The sequence below is a fragment of the Hyaena hyaena genome, unplaced genomic scaffold (genome assembly GCF_003009895.1).
Source record: "Hyaena hyaena isolate Hyena2069 unplaced genomic scaffold, ASM300989v1 scaffold_27, whole genome shotgun sequence".
In the NCBI taxonomy this organism is placed as follows: Eukaryota; Metazoa; Chordata; class Mammalia; order Carnivora; family Hyaenidae; genus Hyaena; species Hyaena hyaena.
In genome coordinates, this window is record NW_024080659.1 from 371,353 (window position 1) to 390,013 (window position 18,661).

Consider the following 18,661-nt stretch of genomic DNA (forward strand, 5'->3'; position numbering starts at 1 on the left):
CCGAGCTGGCCGTCAGCACAGAGCCCGACCGCGGGGCCAGAACCCACGAACCGCGAGATCATGACCTGAGCGAAAGTCGGACGCTTAACCGACTAAGCCACCCAGGCACCCCATTGCTTTTATTTTTTTAGGCACACGTTTTTTATTAAGTTTTAAAATTTTAATTCTACAGATAACATACAGTAGTTTGTTAGTTTCCAGCACACAATATAGCGATTGAATAACTTTACACATTACTCAGCACTCATTCTGTTATGTTTACTCTTTAATCCCCACCACCTACTTCCCAGTCCTCCCACCAACCTCCCCTCTGCTAACCACCAGTTTGTTCTCTATAGCTAAGAGTCTGTTTCCTGGTTTGTCTCTCTATCTTTTTTTTCCTTTGCTCATTTGCTTTGTTTCTTAAATTTCACATATAGGTGAAATTATATGGTATTTGTCTTTCTCTGACTGACTCATTTCACTTAGCATCATACTCTCTAGCTTCAACCATGTGGTGGTGCAATTGCTGGGTGGTGGGGTGGTTTATTTTTAACTTTTTGAGGAGCCTCCATACTCTTTTCCACAGTGGCTGCACCAGTTTGCATTCCCACCAACAGTGCAAGAGGATTTCCCTTTCTCCGCAACCTCACCTACATCTGTTGTTTCCTGCGTGGTTGATTTCAGCCATTCTGATAGGGGTGAGGTGGTACCTCACGGTGGTTTTGATTAGCATTTCCCTGATGATGAGTGATGCTGAGCATCTTCTCATGTGTCTGTTAGCTATCTGGATGTCTTCTTTGGAAAAATGTCTATTCATGTTTCTTGCCCGTTTCTTAAATAGATTATTTGCTTTTTGGGTGTTGAGTTTGATAAGTTCTTTATGGATTTTGGACACTAACTCTTTATCAGAAATGTCATTTGCAAGATGAGCTCTGGGTGTTATATGTAAGTGACAAATCACTCAACTCTACTCCTGAAACCGATATTACACTATATTTAACTAACTAGAATTTAAATAAAAATTTGAAAAGGAAAAAAAAGTTCCCTGATGATCTTGAAGAGCATCAGGGTCTGCAGACTGCTGGCCTGCACCAGACATCCACTCCATGCTCTCTGATCCTCGGGGCAGGGGAGACGGTCCGTGAGAGAAGGTTTGGTGTCTTGCTGGAAATGAATCAGGACACCAGGCGGGGTGCCTGCTGGATGCAGGGACGTTTCTGAGGAGGTCACAGAGAGCCGTTTGACGTCTGACTGCTGAGTGCGCAGCTGAGTGACAGCAAAAATCAAGCGGAGAGCTAGTGCCACTCCCTTGAGCTGAGAGTGGGGAGGCCAGGGGTCACTCGGGACCCCAAAGGGCAGGGCGAGGAATTTGGATTTTATTCCAAGGGCAACGGGAACTAATGGAGAGACGTGGTCTGATCTGTGCTTATATAAGATTGCTCTGGGTTAATGGGACCAAGAAACAAGGCTGGGTCACTGGCCATGGAAGACTCAGGACTAGATAACGGATGTGGAAGGGGAGAAAGCAGATTTTCTTTGAGGGAAGAATGAGACGGCTTAGTGATGGGCAAAAAGGAAGAATCCCATGAAGGCACAGGGTGGGCTCCTCGGGGGTTTGAACTCATGGACCCCAAGATCACAACCTAAGCTGAAGTCGGATGCTTAACTGACTGAGCCACCAAGGTGCCCCAAGATGTTTGCGATTTTAAACAGAATGATCAGGAGCTGCTCACTGAGCAAGAGTTGGTGAGGGAGTAAGCTATATCTAGGGAAGAGCTATCCAGACCTCAAACAGCAGGTGCAAAGGCCCTGAGGCAGAAGTATTCGTGGTGCATTAGAGGGCCTGGAAGGAGTTGATTGTGGCTAGAGTGGAAGAGCGAGAAGACCGCAGGATGAGAGAGCTGTAGAGGGATGGCGCATGGAAAAGACTTAACTTGTTTTCTTGCCTGTGTGGTAAAATATACAAAAGATAGTATTTATCACTTTAGCCACTCTTATTATTTTAATGCAATACTTTAAAACATCTTTCATTGAGATGAAATTCATGTAACATAAAGTTAACCATTTTAAAGTGCACAATTCAGCAGCATTAAGTGCATTCAAACTGGCGTACCGCCATCACCTCTGTCTAGTTCCAGAACACTTTCATCATACCAAACGGAAACCTCACTCCCGTTAAGCAGTTGCTCCCCACTTTTCCCTCCTTGCAGCTCCTGGCAACCACGAATCTGCCTCCTATCTCTATGGATTTGCCTATTTTGGACATTGCACAGAAATGGAATTATACAATATGTGGTCTTTGGCTTCTTGCCTTTTCCCCTTAGCACAAGGTTTCAGGCTTCATCCATGTTTTAGCGTGTGTCAGAACTTCACGCCTTTTTAGAGCTGAGTAATGGGCCATTGGATAGATGCACCCTGTTTTGACTGCACCGTTCCTCTGTTGATGGACTCTGGGTCGTTTCAAGGAGCAAGTTTTGATTCTGGGGGAGGTGTTGGACACTGCAGAGGACGGGACCTGGTGCCCGTTCGGACAGCAACCCCCGCCTGCAGCAGGAGGGCGCGCAGGGAGGGAGGCCTGCTGGGGTTCAGAGCAATCACCCAAGGAAGAGATGGTGGCGGACTGGTCCAGGGTGGAGGTGCTGGCCAGCCCTCCTTCAGCGGTCTGGACACAGCGGTCTGGGAGCCACAAAGGGAAGGGGAATGGAGGGTGGGGTGGGCACCGTGCAGACAAGCCCTCTCACACTCTGTGAGCCCTCCTTCTGTGGCCAGCTTTGCTTGCTGTCTTTCCAGGTCTCTGCCATGCCGGAATGCCACCTGGGTGTGGAGGGGAGGTCTTCTTCGTGCAGTAGGAGCAGCGGAGGACAAATGGAAAACAGAACCGTTTATCATCTGAACAAGACAACTCTGGGGATGAAAAGCACATCTGGAGGATAGAAATAAGAGCCTTGGGCTCCAGTCCCCATCCCAGGGCTGAATCACTTGAGTGAGTGGGAAGGGGTGGCCACGGGGGGCCCTTCTCCGGCCGTGCTCTGCAAACACTTGGCGGCTCCCCCGCTGCCACTTGGACTAAGATGACCCATCACATCCCAGCCATCATGGGGCTCATTTTTGCAGTCTGCTCAGTTTAGCTCTCTTCGTCCTTCAGCCTCAGGCATCCCGATACCAGAAGGGAAGGCACCCCACATAAGGCTCTACCTTTATGGCTCCCTGCAGAAGTGAGTAAAGAGCGGTCTTCCCATTCCATAGGCACATCCTAGCTCACTTGTCCCTTGGCAAAACTTATGAGCCCAGCACACAAAGTAGTCACATGATGGCTGGATCCTGCTTCATGCTGAGCAAGACTTCTCGGTGTCCCACTATACAAGTGTCAAGGGCTCCCTGAAAAGGACTGCAGGGAATGGGGGGCTGGAAGTTTCCAGAGAAATGATCTCTTGCCCAGTTGCCGCTAAGTGTGGACAATTCGGTGCCAGAGTCCAGGAAAGGGTGAGATTTGCTGAATTTGGCCTTGATAGACACAGTCTTCCTTTTAGCCCTCCCCACTCATGGACTGGGCAGACAGCCACTCATTCCTCCTCTCTGTCTTCCCAGAAGCTGATGGGTTTAGCTTACTGAAGGCAGTCTATATTTGTTTTATTGTGGGACAATAATGGGATTAACAGGAAGTATGAAAACCAGAGGGGGGCTCATTTCTGGCCCGCTACACAGGCAGAGCAGCAGGGCACAATGGGAAGACTTTGGCCTAGGGGATTGGACGGCATGTGACCCTGAGCAGGTGGTGAGACTTGTCTAGTCCCAGTCCCTTCACCTCTACAGAAGGGTTAATAACACCACCCTTCAGGATACTGGCCCTCACATGACCAGTATGATGCCCGACACACAGTAGGGATATAATCAATGCTTTAGTGCTGTTGATATTTACTTTTGTGTGATCCCATCTGGTCTGTATCTCTGTACTTCCAAATTGTGCAGTAAGTAGGATGGTTGGGACAAATGCATGACTCAAATTTACCACGTGCTGGGCATTGTCCTAAATTCTTTGCTCAGTGTAACTCATTCATTTCATCCTCACGACAGGCCCTTGAGGTGGATGCAATTGTCACCCCTATGTTACAAATAGGGAAACTAAGGCACGATTAATTTGCTGGAAGTCACATGCCATAGGTTTGAACCCAGGTGGTGTGGTCCCAGGCCTCTGCTCTTACCCTCTGTGCTCTGCTGTGTCTGCCCAGGAGAGAAAGAGAAGTGGGGACAAAAAAAGGTTGGAAGGGAAGCCCAGAGGGTAGGCACCGAGGCGATGGGGCCAGTAAATGAGACAAAGGTTGCCTGGGTCAAGCACGCGGTGACCTGTATACGTGCCTTGATGTGCGCTCACACACACGTATATCTCCTTCCTTGGAAGAGGGCGGGGGCGCCAAGGCACTTAGGGGACAATATGTGGGCAGCCCCTTCCCTCCCGAGTGCAATGCCTCATCAGTTTTCCCTGCTGCCAAAGACAGGCAGAAACGCCTTGTCAGGGACTACAGAGATGACATGGAGACGGGAGTACAAAATAGCAGAGAGAAAGGCAGGGAGGAGAGAGAGAGAGAAAGAGGAGGAGTTGGTGGCTTTGAAAAGGAAGAGCCATTATCCCTTGACAATGGACACTGTTAGGCTCCGGAGCATTCAGCCCAGCTCGCTTGCTACGTGTTCAGATTGCTAAAGGGGTCGCCTTCCTGGTCAAAGGCAGCTCAAGACACAGCATGGGGTGGTCCCATCACCAGAGCCTAGAGACCAGCCAGGGGCAGCCCCCTTAGCAGGTTGGTAAGTGACAGAACATAGTGGTCAAAAAAGTATTTCCCACTAATAAAACATTCATCAGATTCTTAAGAGGGGGTTGCAATTTCTGACACAGAATGTCATATTTTGCCCCTTTTAGAGAGGTATACTCCTAGCTACTTTAGACAAATCTTTCTTCTCCCCTTTCTTCTCTACAGGGGGGATTTTAATAGCCAAGCTATTTCCAGAGGCCCCGTTTGCTAGGGCAAACCAGCAAGATTTTCATTTTGTAAAACCGAATTAGCAACAAAACAACAGAATGACAAGGGGCAATGAGGCTGCAGGGCTGTGGCCAGAGCCACATTCTCATGGATTGCAGGAGTCCATTCACATTTCCTTCCATGCAAAGGACACACTCCACATTCACTGTGACCTTGAGTAGGTGACTTAAGTTCCTTGAGGCTCAGTTTACTTATTCCTAAAAAATGAGATCAAACCACTTTCCTCATAGGGCTATGACGAAGGTCAAATAAGATGATACGTGTATTATCCTCTTGAAATCTATAAAGGATGACACATAAGGATGGTAATATTTTTCTTCCCCGCTGTTTTTCCTGTTACTGGAAAATATTATCCCAGGGGATTAAGGCAATCTCTAATTTGGCAATCTGGGTGACTCGGTGCAAAAGAAATTATCTAATAATACATTTGTGTAATCAGTACGGCTATTTAGAAATATTATCCAAAGCTTAGAAACCGAATAAAAGATGGCTACGTGACTTTGAATGTGCTAGACATTATCCGTTCTCTGAGGAAATGTAGCTCTGCTTAACCTACTATTTAATCAATTAGGAACCAGACATTTTACAATTCTCTAAACTTAAAAATTAATGATAGACAGTTGGAAGGTATGATGATTTTCTTTTATGGCCAGTAGAAAAGACTACCCCAAAGCTTACAGTTGCATTTTCTTAGAGAACAGTGGTTCTCAGGGTGTGGCTCCCGGACCAGTGGCATCAGCATCTGCTGGGAGTGGATAAGAAATGAAGTTTCTCCGGCTCCACTCTGGACCTATGAAATCACAAACTCCAGGGGTGAAGCCCAGGATCCAAGCTTCCTCTGTTATACCCTCTAGTTTGAGAAACATTGCTGTAGGACAGTGACCAAGTTTTAAAGCAATAATTAGAAAATCTTATTTCATCATTCCCTTTTTTTCCCACTGATTATCAAAATACCATTTTCTCATATGATCTTTTGACCTGTCTATATCTTCCTGTTGTTTCCTTGTTAATAAGTTAAATAAAACTTTGGCATTGCTATTTTTGTTGTTGTTAAATTGAGATAAAATTGACATATAGCATTATATTAGTGTTTGGTGTACAACATAATCATTTGATGTATGTATATATTGCAGAGTGATTACAATAATATGTTTCATTAATATCCTTCACCATACAAATTTGCCTATCATCCATCCCCATCTCTGGCAATACCAATCTAATTTCTGTATCAATGAGTTTGGGGTTTTTTGTTTTCTGTTTTTTTTTTTTTAAATCTTAGCATAGATTTTTAAAAAAATGTTTATTATTTTTGAGAGAGAGAGAGAAAAAGAGAGAGAGAGAGCACAAGCAGGGGAAGGGCAGAGAGGGAGACAGAGAATCCAAAGCAGGCTGTGTGCTATCAGTGCAGAAAGCCTGGCACAGGGCTCAAACTCATAAACCGGGAGATCACGACCTCAGTCCAAGTCTGACACTTAACCGACTGAGCCACCCAGACACCCCTGTTTTCTTTCTTTATTTTTTTTTTAATTCCACATATAAGTGAGATTATATGATATTTGTCTTTTCTGATTTCTTTCACATAGCATAATGCCCTCAGAGTCCATCCATGTTACGCATCTCCTTTTTTATGACTAAATAATATTCCATTGACCACAGTAGAGAAAATGTGTTGTATCTATAGAAGTACAATGGAATGTTATTCACTATAAGAAAGAAATCCTGTCATTTGCAATATCTAAGTATCTTTCAGTACTTTCAAAACATTGTTCCATTGTTCTCCATATATAATGTCTTGTTTTTCTCTAGCTGCTATCAAGATTTGCTCTTGGGGCGCCTGGGTGGCTCAGTTGGTTAACCGTCCAACTCTTGATTTGCGCTCAGGTCATGATCTTACAATTGTGGGTTTGAGCCCTGCGTTGGGCTCTGTGCTGTTGGCTCAGAGCTTGCTTGGGATTCTCTCCCTCTGCCTCTCCCCTGCTCACACTCTGTCTCTCAAAATAAATAAATAAACTTAATAAAAAAGATTTGCTCTTCGTTATTTATTTTTAGTAAACTGTGTTGTGCCTAGACGTGTTTTCTTCACACTTATTCTACGTGGGATTCAATGGCAGTTTAGAATCTGTATATTTATGTCCTTCACCGAACTGGGGAACACTTCTGCCATTATCTCATGAAATATATTTTCATTCTCATATTCTCTCCTCACTCATTCTGGGACTTGAATTACACATATGTTAGGCCTTTTGATACTGTCTCACAAGTCTGTGAGGCTCTGTTCGTCTGCACAGAGGCGCCCGTCCTTTGATCTATCTCCAAGTTTCCTTACTTTCCTCTGTCATTTCTATTCTGGTCTTAAGCCCTCTTGGTGACCTTTTTATTGAAGATAACTGTATACTTCAGTTCTAGGACTTCCATTTGGTTTTATACAGTTTGTATTTCCTGGGGTTATTTCCTATCCTTTCATTCATTTCAAGGATACTGTCCTTTACTTCACCAAGCACAGTTATCATAACCACTTTGAAATCCTCATATGCTAATTTTACCATCTCATACATCATAGGGTGGCTCAACTTTGTCTTATCTCTTGAAAATGAATTGTATTTTCATATTTTTCTTCATATGTCAGATCGTTTTGGATTGTATCCTGAATGTTATGAATGTTATATTGTTTTAAGTATGGATTTCGTTGTATATCTCCAAAGAGAGTAGATATTTTTGTTTCAGCTGGCACTAATTTAGAATTTATTTCTTAGGTGGCAGCTTAAATCTCGGCTTGCTTTTTTTGTTCTACTTGGGCTGTTTGGAATTTGCCTCACTTAACCATGAATGGCTAAGTGGTCAACTAGATATTTAGACAGTTTACACACAGACTCTGAGGCTCCCCTTATCTCTCTCTCTCTCTCTCCTCACTTTTCAGTGGTTTGGTTGGTTTGTACTCTGTTCTTTGCTTCCTCAATCCAGAAAGGGGGAGTCTTCTATCAGAGTTTCAGCCTCCCTGTTTGGGTTCCTCAAGTGTAGCCTGTCCTCAATGTATAAGCCATAAAAACCAGGTTACTTCCTTCGTGCAGGTCCCAAATCTCTCACTTTGGTTGACTCTCCAATGCTTTCAGGTGTCTGTTTTTGTATTCTGTCCAGAGATCACAGCTGCCATCTAAGGGACAGTTAGATCATCTTGGAAGCATATATCCATGGGTGTTTTATTTTTATTTATTTATTTAAAAATTTTTTAATGTTTTATTTATCAGAGAGAGAGACAGCGTGAGCAGAGGGAGATACAGAATCTGAAACAGGCTCCAGGTTCTGAGCTAGCTGTTAGCACAGAGTCTGACGCGGGGCTCGAACCCATGAACCGTGAGATCATGACCTGAGCTGAAGTTGGACGCTTAACCGACTGAGCCATCCAGGCGCCTCTCCATGGGTGTTTTAAATTTGAAAACAGAAATTAGAAAAAAAACACACATATAGAAAATAACATTTTAGACCATGTTAGTCTCATAGATAGTGGGCAATACTGTTGAAGGCAAATCTCTCAACATGTCATTTATTTTATTTTATTTTTTTAATGTTTATTTGTTTTTGAAAGAGAGAGACAGAGCATGAGTGATGGAGGGGCAGAGAGAGAGAGGAAGACACAGAATGTGAAGCAGCTCCAGGCTCTGAGCTGTCAGCACAGAGCCTGACACAGGGCTTGAACTTACAGACGGTTAGATCATGGCCTGAGCCGAAGTGGGACGCTTAACTGACTGAGCCACACGGCTCCCCTCCTTTTTTTTCAACATGTCGTTTATTTCTAAAAACTGGCCAACTCCTACCCTTCCTTCTATGCTTATGCAAGGCATACGAAACATTTCTGGATTCTCTCCACTATGACTGCCTGAATGGGATTAGGGTGAGAGGTGTCTTGGAGTGTTTTCCTATTACCTGGACTTTCCTTTATCTCTGCAATTTCATATTATTGTAATTGCCTGCTAATGTTGCTATTTATCCCATTACATTGTGGGATTCCTTTCTTAAAATTTAACTATAGTTGACACACAATGTTTTACAGCAGCTACAGGTGTACAGCACAGTAATTCTACAACTCTATACATTATGCTATGCTCACCACGGGTAGCTACCATCAGTCACTATGCAGCCCTATTACAATACCATTGACTGTATTCCCTATGCTGTACCTTCATCCCTGTGACCTATTCATTTCATAACTGGAAGCTGTACCTCCTGTTCCCCTTCATCCTTTTTGCCCATCCCACCATCTCCCACTTCCTTCTGGCAAACACAAGATGGTTCTCTGTATTCATGGGTTTGTTTCTGCTTTGTTTGTTCGGTTTGTTTTCTAGATTTCACATATAAGTGAAATCATGATATTTGTCTGATTTACATCACTTAGCATAATACTCTCGAGGTCCATGCATGTTATTCCAAATGGCAAGCTCTTACTCTTTTCTATGGCCGAATAATACTGTATTGTGTATGTATGTATGTATGCATGAATGGATACCACATCTTTATCCATTCATATACCAATTGACACTTGGGTTGCTTCCATATCTTGTCTATCACAAATAACGGTACAATAAGCAGAGGGGTGCAGATATTCTTGAGTTAGTGTTATCTTCTTTCGGTAAATACCCAGTTGTGGGTGCAGATATTCTCGAGTTAGTGTTATTTTCTTTGGGTAAATACCCAGTTGTGGATTTGCTGGCTCATGTAGTATTTCTCTTTCTAATGTTTTAACGTTTTAATGTTTTCCACAGTGGCTGCATCAATTTACATACTACTGCGGGATTTTTCTTTCTTACTGAAGTGTAATTAACATAAAGTGCTACAGCAGTTTCTCAGCGCTTATCAATATAAGTGTACTCCTAATCCCTTTTATTTCATCCATGACCCCCCACCCCCGTCAGGCAGCCACCAGTTTGTTGTTTCTCAGAGGATGGGTTTTATATGTTTCTTTTTTCCTTTGCTTGTTCATTTGTTTTGTTTCTTCAATTCCGCATAAGTGAAATCATATAGCATCCATTGTGAGATTATCAAAGTAGGATATGATCTTAATCACTTCAATACCCAGCAGCTACCAGCTACAAAGATGGGAGAGGCCCCGCGGAGTCCCAGATGAGGGACTCCTTTTGCTAACAAAACTGACAGCGAACCAGGGACGTACCGCCTTGGGGGGGGGGGGAAGCCCAGGCTGGGGGTTCAGCACGGAGACGGAGGCCAGCGGAGACTGCATGGATTTGCAAGGCCCAGCCCGTGGCTCCGCCTCTTTGCGGCAGAGCTCAGGCCGGTGCAAACCGGCTCAGTGCCCCGACGGACATCGCGCAGCACCCAGTCCTCCGCTCGCTCCAGCCTCCCCCGTTCTCCTTGGGAGATCAGGACTGACAAGTGGCACTCAGCTTGGCCAGAGGCAGCTGAGCCAGGCGGCCTGAACTGACAGCTAACGATAGCACCACTGGCGCTGAGGCCCGGGGCCGGACCCTCGTGGGCTCCGCGGCCCCGCCGTCCACTCTGGCGCGGACGGTCCCGGAGCCTGCGGTCTCGGGCTCGAGAGGCGGAGGGGTGGCGGGGCGGGCCCGGGAGCGGCCGGAGCCTGCGCAGTGCGGCGCCCAAGGCCGGCAGGGGATGACGTAACCTCCGCCCGCGGCCTCCGCGCCCCGCCCCGCGCCGCGCTCCGCGAACCCGGCGAGCGCAGCGCGGGCGGCGCCTGGCTGGCCGCCGCCTCCCCGTTGGCGTACGCGCAGCCCGGTCTTTGTCCGCCGGCCCCGCGGCCGCCCGCGCTTTGTTCCCGGCGCCCGTCCCCCGGCCGGCCGGGGCGCGCCGCCGAACAGCCCCCAGCACGGCGCTGGCGTCGTCCTCGTCCCCCTCGCCGCCCCCCGCGCGCGGCCGGGCCTTGCCCCCCATGGTCTCCCGGCCGGAGCCGGAGAGCGAGGCCATGGACGCGGAGCTGGTGGTGACGCCTCCGGGCTGTTCGCACCTGAGCAGCTTCAAGGTGGACAACTGGAAGCAGAACCTGCGGGCCATCTACCAGTGCTTCGTGTGGAGCGGCACAGCGGAGGCCCGCAAGCGCAAGGTGAGACCCCCCCCTTTCCCCCCGGAAACCTGCGGGCTGCGCTGGGGGCCGGAGGAGACCCCTTTTGCTGCAGCGCTGCCCGGCGAGCCGGTTGTGGTGGGGCTTCTGGGCCCTGTTGGGAGCGAGGAGAAAGGAGGATTTATTAGCCTCTTGCCGACCCCGCCACCCCCTGGGGCTGTGCTCGCAAGCGGGTTGGGGGGGCGAGAGGGTGCTTCTCCTTTCCAATTTCCTCCCCCTTCTCCCCATCCTCTCCGCCCCCGCCCTCCCTCGCCCTCCCTCGCCCTCCCTCGCCCTCTTTTCTCCTCCCCCACCTTCCTCCGCCCCTCCGCTTTGCTGCGCGGGTGGGGTCGGAGCAGGGGCGGGGTTTGGGGCGTGTCCAGTTCCGGGGGTGGACGAGTGTAGACCTGGGAAGGGGGCGGTTTTCTCCTCCAGGTTTGCGGTGGAAGCCTGGTACCGAGGGGGAAGGTGTCCCACGTTCCAGCGCTGGGCCTCACCCGCGAACCCTCCAGGGCGGGGCAGGGTTCGGGGTGGGGGATGGGGTCAATGAGAAAACGTAAGACGGAAAACTAGAAGGGACAAAGACTCCGGGGCCTGTTGGGTGATCGCAGCCCCTTGCCACCATATTGAGCTCTGGATGGAATGTGCATCAAAGCTTACCTGGGTTAGGGAAACGGAAGCGCGTGTCGGGATCGGGAGTTGTTAGGGCGAAGCTACAATTGTGTAGTCCTGGGGCAAAACCCCGCACCGGCTCCAGTGTCCGCAGGAACGACTGTAGGGAGATGGAATCGCCCCCCCCTCATTTCAGATTTGGACGTGAGTGGAGGGAGGGTGACAGTTGGGAATGGAGCAAGTCAAGCCAGTGTTCCGACCTATATCCGGGGGAGCCATTTCGTTATCAGCACGGTGGTGGTTTGGAGAATCGCTTGCAGCTATTTAGGAGTGGATTTACAAGAAAAGATCTTTCTGGTTGGAAGGTGGGAGAGTGGTGTGCTTTCTGCATTAGGAGGCTTTAGTAAGAAACTGATCGTCTCCGCGACATGTTGGAGAAATTACATTTTTAGTGTTATATTTTTTAGATAATATATTCTGTTAGGCTTATTCATGATTTGGAAATCGGAAAATAACAGTATTCTTATCTGAATAAACCTTGGTACTACGTGAGGCGATTTTGCGTATTAGCGCGGTTGAGAGGTGTATTAGGCGGCGTCCACCTTGGATAGCTTTTTAGTGTGTTTGGGGGAGAGCGGGACTAACATCCCCTGAGATTATTGGGAAGGTTAAGCACCAGTTTTCTTTCTTTTTATCAATAGTGTTGGGAAGCATTACCTCTTAGAGTGAACTAAAATCGGAAATGATTTCTATTAGGATCAGAGTGAGATTCTTTCTAATGGAATTATGTGCTCCTAAAAAATAGCCTGGTTGAACCCGTCGGTCTTCAGGCGATAATATTGTTACTGCTCCGTATTAGTTTATTGGTTGAGGTTTATATGATCTGTAATCTGTAAGATTCTCCTCCATATTGGGTTAAGTAAGGAATCCCCTGCTTTTTTCTTCTCTCTCCTCTCCCCCTGTAATTTTTTAACAAAGCTGAAAGAGTCCAGTTTAACACCTCATTAACTTTGTCTCCTTTCCTAAAGGAAGGAATCCCATTTGGTGTGTGTGCGCACGCGCTGTGTTTTGGATTAACGTTTAATGTCAGTTGCTTAGTTTGAAAACTGTTGAAGTACATCTCTGTTATTCACTAATAAGAACTCGAGCTACAGACAGATAAGAGGTGGTGATACATACTTCCTTCAAACTGCAGATCTGTCAGTGTTGCAGTACCTTTTGGTAGTGTACCAGTTAGGAAACTTAATGTCCTTCATCTTTTATGCTCCAGATTTGGGCGGGAGGGTGGTATTATGTATCACTTGGGTCCTATATAACTGCATTTCTAGCACTCTCTAGTGGCCCAGCCGAGGAAGAGTTGGTTTGACAAATCCTTTAACCCAGATGATTAGGAACGAACAGTACACAGTTAACTGTTTGTGTGGGATTCTCAGCAGATCTGTAGGCTTAGTATATTTTTGGTTTTAACAATATGAAGTTTCCTACGAAAATATTTCAATTTGTTATAATATTTGTAATAAACAAAAGTGCCTTTTGAGGTTGAAGTCACAGCTACAGAGTAACCATAGAAACACAGCCCTGGATGAAAAGAAAGTTGGAGCTTAATCTAAGTAGAAACATTAATGGTTTTTGTATTCAACTTTGATTTGTTTAATAGGCACAGAGTGAGAAGAACATGATCAAATTTGATAACTTTCTGTCCAGTTTTGGCGTGGATTGGAGTAAAACTTACGTACTACTGAATGTAAAACTATTCCCACCGTTTAGGACCCAGTGCTACCCCAGTGGACTGCATTTCTGGCGTGTGTTGAATATAGCACATGTCTTACCCATAGGGTTTTCGTATGTGAAAAAGAAGCTAGCAATAAAAACAGCAAGAATTTATAGTCCTACTCGTTATTATGACTTAACGCAGTCTGTGTTACATTTTGAATATATAGACCCTTGGGAGAACAGGTAATATTTTAAAAATAATCACTCCTCTCTTTTTTGAATGATTTCTCTGAGTTTAAAGTTTTCCAGCAGCTTGTGCTCAAAACACAGCCCTCTTTGTAGCTAAATGTAGTAAATACTTTTACCAAATATACTTTGCCACAAGTGAAGAAGTGTTGTCAAGCATACTGTGAATATTTTGAATTATTATGGATTTTGGTTTAATTTGGTAAGTAATGTGGAGGATAGGAAACTGCTTCTGAAGGCTTCTGAGGCACACAGTTTGGGGCTTAAGGCAACCTTTTGGGCAGAAATTCTTAGGGAAGTATCTTGTTTGAGAAAGGGGCTGGAGAAAAGGGAAGTTACCTGGCAAATGATAACACCTATCTTTTGTTCTGTTTCTACATTTGTCGTCTTTCACACCATGATTTAAATTTGGAGTAGGTACCCTTTGGAAGAAAGTGGAATGATTTCCCTAATTTTTTAGATCTCTCATTTTCTCTTCAGTCCAGAGTCAACTCTGAGCCCTGGGTTTCTGGCTTGAGGAATTGAAATCAGAATTGTCAAAAGGCCATTAAATAGTGTCACATAGTAAGATAATAAATATCTGCTCTAAATTTTAGAGTATTTGTAGATGCCTAATGATAATTCCTACACATGGCATAATTAGAGCCTGAACATACATAAAAGAATGCATAAATAATTCTAGATGCCTAATTGTTGGTAAGTTTTACTGAGGAAGGTTAAAATTCATGAATCTGTGTATTAAAAAAAAAACAATTAGAGAAGTGACAATGTGAACATGTTCTTAATTTGTAAAAATAAAACACCTTACAGGCTCATTGAATGTATAAAGTGAAGTTTTTCTGGCTCCAGACAACCATGTTTGCTGCCTGGGTCTTTCTGATTTTTTAAAAATTGTAAATACACGTGTGCATATAAAGCGAAGCTATGTGTTTTTATTGATGTAAATATATATGCTGTGTACCTTGTTTCCTTTTTTCACTTGTCGCCCATTTATATAGATCTCTTGAGCTGTGCAGTTAATATTCCATTGAATGGAAACACCGTTGTGTACTTTCCCCTTTTGTTCAAGCTGTCAGTTTGGAGGTTTTACTAAGAACTTGTAAAACTTAAACCTGGTAATCAGTTTAAAGAAGGAATAATCTTAGGCAAGACATTTTAATGTTTTTGTTTGCTGAGATACTGAAATGTGATTTGTCTATTTGACAGCAAACCTGAGATGCCTGTAAAAAGTGCACTTTTAGGGCGCCTGGGTGGCTCAGTCAGTTAGGCAACTGACTTTGGCTCAGGTCATGGTCTCACGGTTTGTGAGTTTGAGGCCCCCGTCGGGCTCTGTGCTGACAGCTCAGCCTGGAGCCTGCTTCAGATTCTGTGCCTCCCTCTTTCTGTGTTCCTCCCCTGCTCATGCTGTCTCTGTCTCTCTCAAAAATAAACATTAAAAATCTTTTAAAAAATAAATAAAAAGTGCACTTTTATTTATGGAAAAAAGGGGGAGGGAAGTAGCTAAGAAGAGACATAAAAACTGAATGTGAAACCAAAGTTTAGGGTAGTATTTCTTAGAGTACAAGTGGAATACGCTTTCATTTTGAATCTTTACAGAGCAACAATATAGATTGTTAGCCTGTGGACACTTGTTTACCATGAGAGAAGCTCTTACAGTCAGTGTTGCAGAAGTGTGGCCTAGGAGGTGGGAAATGGTCTTACTTACCTTGAGCCAGTGGTACTTTGCCACGTTGTTTTAGAAAACGATGTATCATAGGAATCTGCACCTGTCATCTCTCTATCAGTGCTGGAGTGTGAGATCTGTCCCTTGAGATCTGAATGAATCTCTTGTATTTGAACTTTTTAGTAGAACTCATCATTGGGGAGTAACAGTTCTGCTGTTACTAGCTTCGAATACATGGAGTGACAGGACACACTGGTAGCTCATAAACCCGGCGCCGGCCCCACCAGTAACTCAGCCAGGCACTTAAACATGATGAGAAAGCTGCTGAGCCCTCTCTGAGTTTTGTTTTTTTGTTTTTGAACTTATTAAGTTCAATTCATTTTTTGGATATGTCTTTTTTTTTTAAGGTAAACTTTTTTCTTTTCAAACTTTATTGCTTGAAGAATTCATTTTTGCTTTATTTATTGAAGCCTTGGATCTTTCAAATCCTTACAAGACACTGTACAATTCATACAAAGCAGTGGACAGGTCATTGCAAGTAAAAGGTCCAAAGTGGAAAAAATTTTTCTTCGAGATACTTGTAGATTGACATGCTGTTATGAAAAATAATAGAGAGAGGTCCCTGTACCCTTTATCCAGTTTCCCCCAGAGGTAACATCTTGCAAACTGTAATAAAATATTAACAACCAGGATGTGAACATTGATATAGTCCATCTGTGATATAGTCCACCTATTTTATTCAGATCTCCCCCCTCATGTGCCTGATTGTTAACATCTTATGTTGTCGTGGTACATTTTGTCACAACTAATGACCAAGCCTGATACGTTGTTACTAACTGGAAGTCATATTGTATTCAGATCTTATTAGTTTCTCCCTAATCTTTTTCTTTCTCAGAATCCCACCCAGGATCCTACAGTACATGTGGTTGTCATGTGTCCTTAGGCTCCTCTGGCTTGTCACATCTTCTCACCGTCCTTGTTTTTGATGACCTTAGCAGTTTTGGGGTGTATTGCTCAGGTGTTTTATAGGAATTGTGGTCTCAGGTTTGGGGAAGACCAGCAAGAGTGATGCGGTCAACATAACACTGTTGGGGGTGAACTTGACCACAGGACTGTCAGGCTGCTTTTCTGTGAGGTGAGACTTTTCCTCTCCCTATGTCCTCTTTGGAGCAGAGTCACTCTGCGCAGGTCCACTTGAGGAGTGGACAGTGATAGGCCACCTCCTTGAGGCCAGAGTATCTATAGAAATTAGGTGGAATTTTTATATAGGAAATATTTGTCCTTTCTCACTCATTTAGTGTTTATTCAATCATGTATATCAGTATGGACTTAGGGATATTTTATACTGTGGGTTATAATCCAGTACTCTTGTTTTGGTGCTCAGACTATTCCAGCTTTAGCCAGTGAGAGTTCTTCCGGTTGTCTTCTGTCACTTCGACATACCCGTACCAGTTGTTGGTTGGTTGTTGTTTTTGAGGATGTCCTGATTTTCTGGTACCATTAGAGTTTCTAGGCTTATATTGTAAATTTCCTGTCCCGGTTTTAGAATCTGCCGTTTCTCCAAGGAGTCCTGGTTCCTTGTGTTGGAATGTATGGTTTGGGCAGTGGCTGTGCCTTTTGGTACCAGTGTTGTGGCTTCTCAGCCCTTGGGGGACAGAGCTAAGAAACAGCTCTGTCTGAATTAGCGTATACTCATTCGTGTACACACAAGTCGATGGTTCTTCATCTCCACCCTTATTAAACTATACCTGGGTTCGTAGTGGTGTCTCCCAACTCTAATCTTGCACTACATGGATCATTCTAGTCTTCTTTTACTTACCTATAACTTCTCTGTCCAACGTAGAAACTTATCAACCATCCATGTACTTACTTGTTTAATTTTAGTATACGTGTATAGTGGTATGGGGACAAGGGGAGGCCACCCCTAAATGTGACACTTTCGCATATTGTTTATTTTTAATTAAAAGTTCCATAAAAACCACCTGTGCTAGAACACTCTGATCCTCCTTTGTCTCCAGAAAGGAAATAAATAAATCTTCCAAGTCAAAAGTTCCCTCTTTTTACCGGGAGCTAAAGAGACATCCTTATCATCAGAGATCAGAAATTTAGAACAAAAAAGGCTGAATAACCTTTGTTACTTTTTACCAATTTACTACCCCAGCCCAAATTTGTGTAGAATTCCTTCTTAATTGAAGCTCCTGAACATAAGTTTTTGTCCTGTCAATTCCTCTCAGATTTATTGCCTTTTTGTCTAAAAAGTATAAAAACTACCAGCCTATGTAATTTCTTTCAGTCTTAATTTCAGTACTGGGTCTCTGTGTGCACATAATTAAACTTTTTTTTTCTCCTGTTAATATGTCTCGTGTCAATTTAAATCTTAGACCAGCTGGAAGAATCTTAAATGGTAGAGGAAAATTTTTCACCTTTAACAGTGGTTTCAGAATTGTTAATTTGTCCCCCACCTCGGGAAGCAGTGTTTTCACCTAGGTTAGGTATGGCTCCTTTACCCAACAGTAAACAACAACAACAAAAAAGGCTTTGGTTTTACAGTCTCCACTCATTTCCAGGTCACGTAGGCAACTTGTCCCACACCCGTTACCTTGGAGTTCTAGCATACAGTTATTTGTAGTCGAATCAGATTATTCCGTCATAGCTGCATTCCATCCTGGCATCCTCTGACTGCATAACTGCTGTAAAAGTTTAGATGATTAAGTAGGAAGTAAGTAAACTCAGCTTTCAAGGACTGAAATGACCTACTGTACGGATGTTTGAAGTTTGATTCTTGCTTCTGATGTTCTATTGGTCAGTACCTGCCTCAGAGAGTGAAATTAAAACAGAATCAGTAACTTCTATTATTACTTGTTAATATCTCTGGTAAAAGACTGGGGAATAAAGTGGGAATAGCAGGTTGAAATGAGGGTTTAGGATAATCTGATCACTCCCTAAACACACTTAGACTTGGCAGTTGGGAGGTGATCTAGAATTTAAATTCAGAATAGCCCAAGGCAGTGGCTTAGTTGTTAAGCAACAGACTTCTGGCTCAAGTCGTGATCTCACACTGGGGAGTCCCACATGTGGGGAGCTCGTGGCTTCAGGTAAAAGCATGAGCCCTGGGTGAGCCCTGCTTCTCTCTCTCTCCCTCCCTCCCCCCTCCCCCTCCCCCTCCTCTTCCCTCCCTCCTCTTCCCTCCCTCCTCTTCCCTCCCTCCCTTTCTCCCTCCTTCTACCTCCCTCCCTCCCTCTCCCCCTCTCTTCCTCTCCCTCTTTCCCTCTCTCTCTCCCTTTCCCTCCCTCTCTCTTGCTCTCTGCCGTCACTCACTTGGACCCTCTCCGACTCTCTCCT

General features: G+C 44.8%; 1 protein-coding gene across 1 annotated transcript in view; it reads left to right on the top strand.

The window, feature by feature from the left end:
• Positions 1-10,687: 10,687 nt before the first annotated feature.
• USP22 (ubiquitin specific peptidase 22) overlaps positions 10,688-18,661 on the top strand; it is a 43,981-nt gene continuing 36,007 nt past the window's right edge. Inside the window, exon 1 of the mRNA XM_039227288.1 lies at positions 10,688-11,088. Within this exon, the coding sequence (XP_039083219.1) occupies positions 10,918-11,088 (171 nt within the window). The 5' untranslated portion in view covers positions 10,688-10,917. The remainder of the gene's footprint in view (positions 11,089-18,661) is intronic.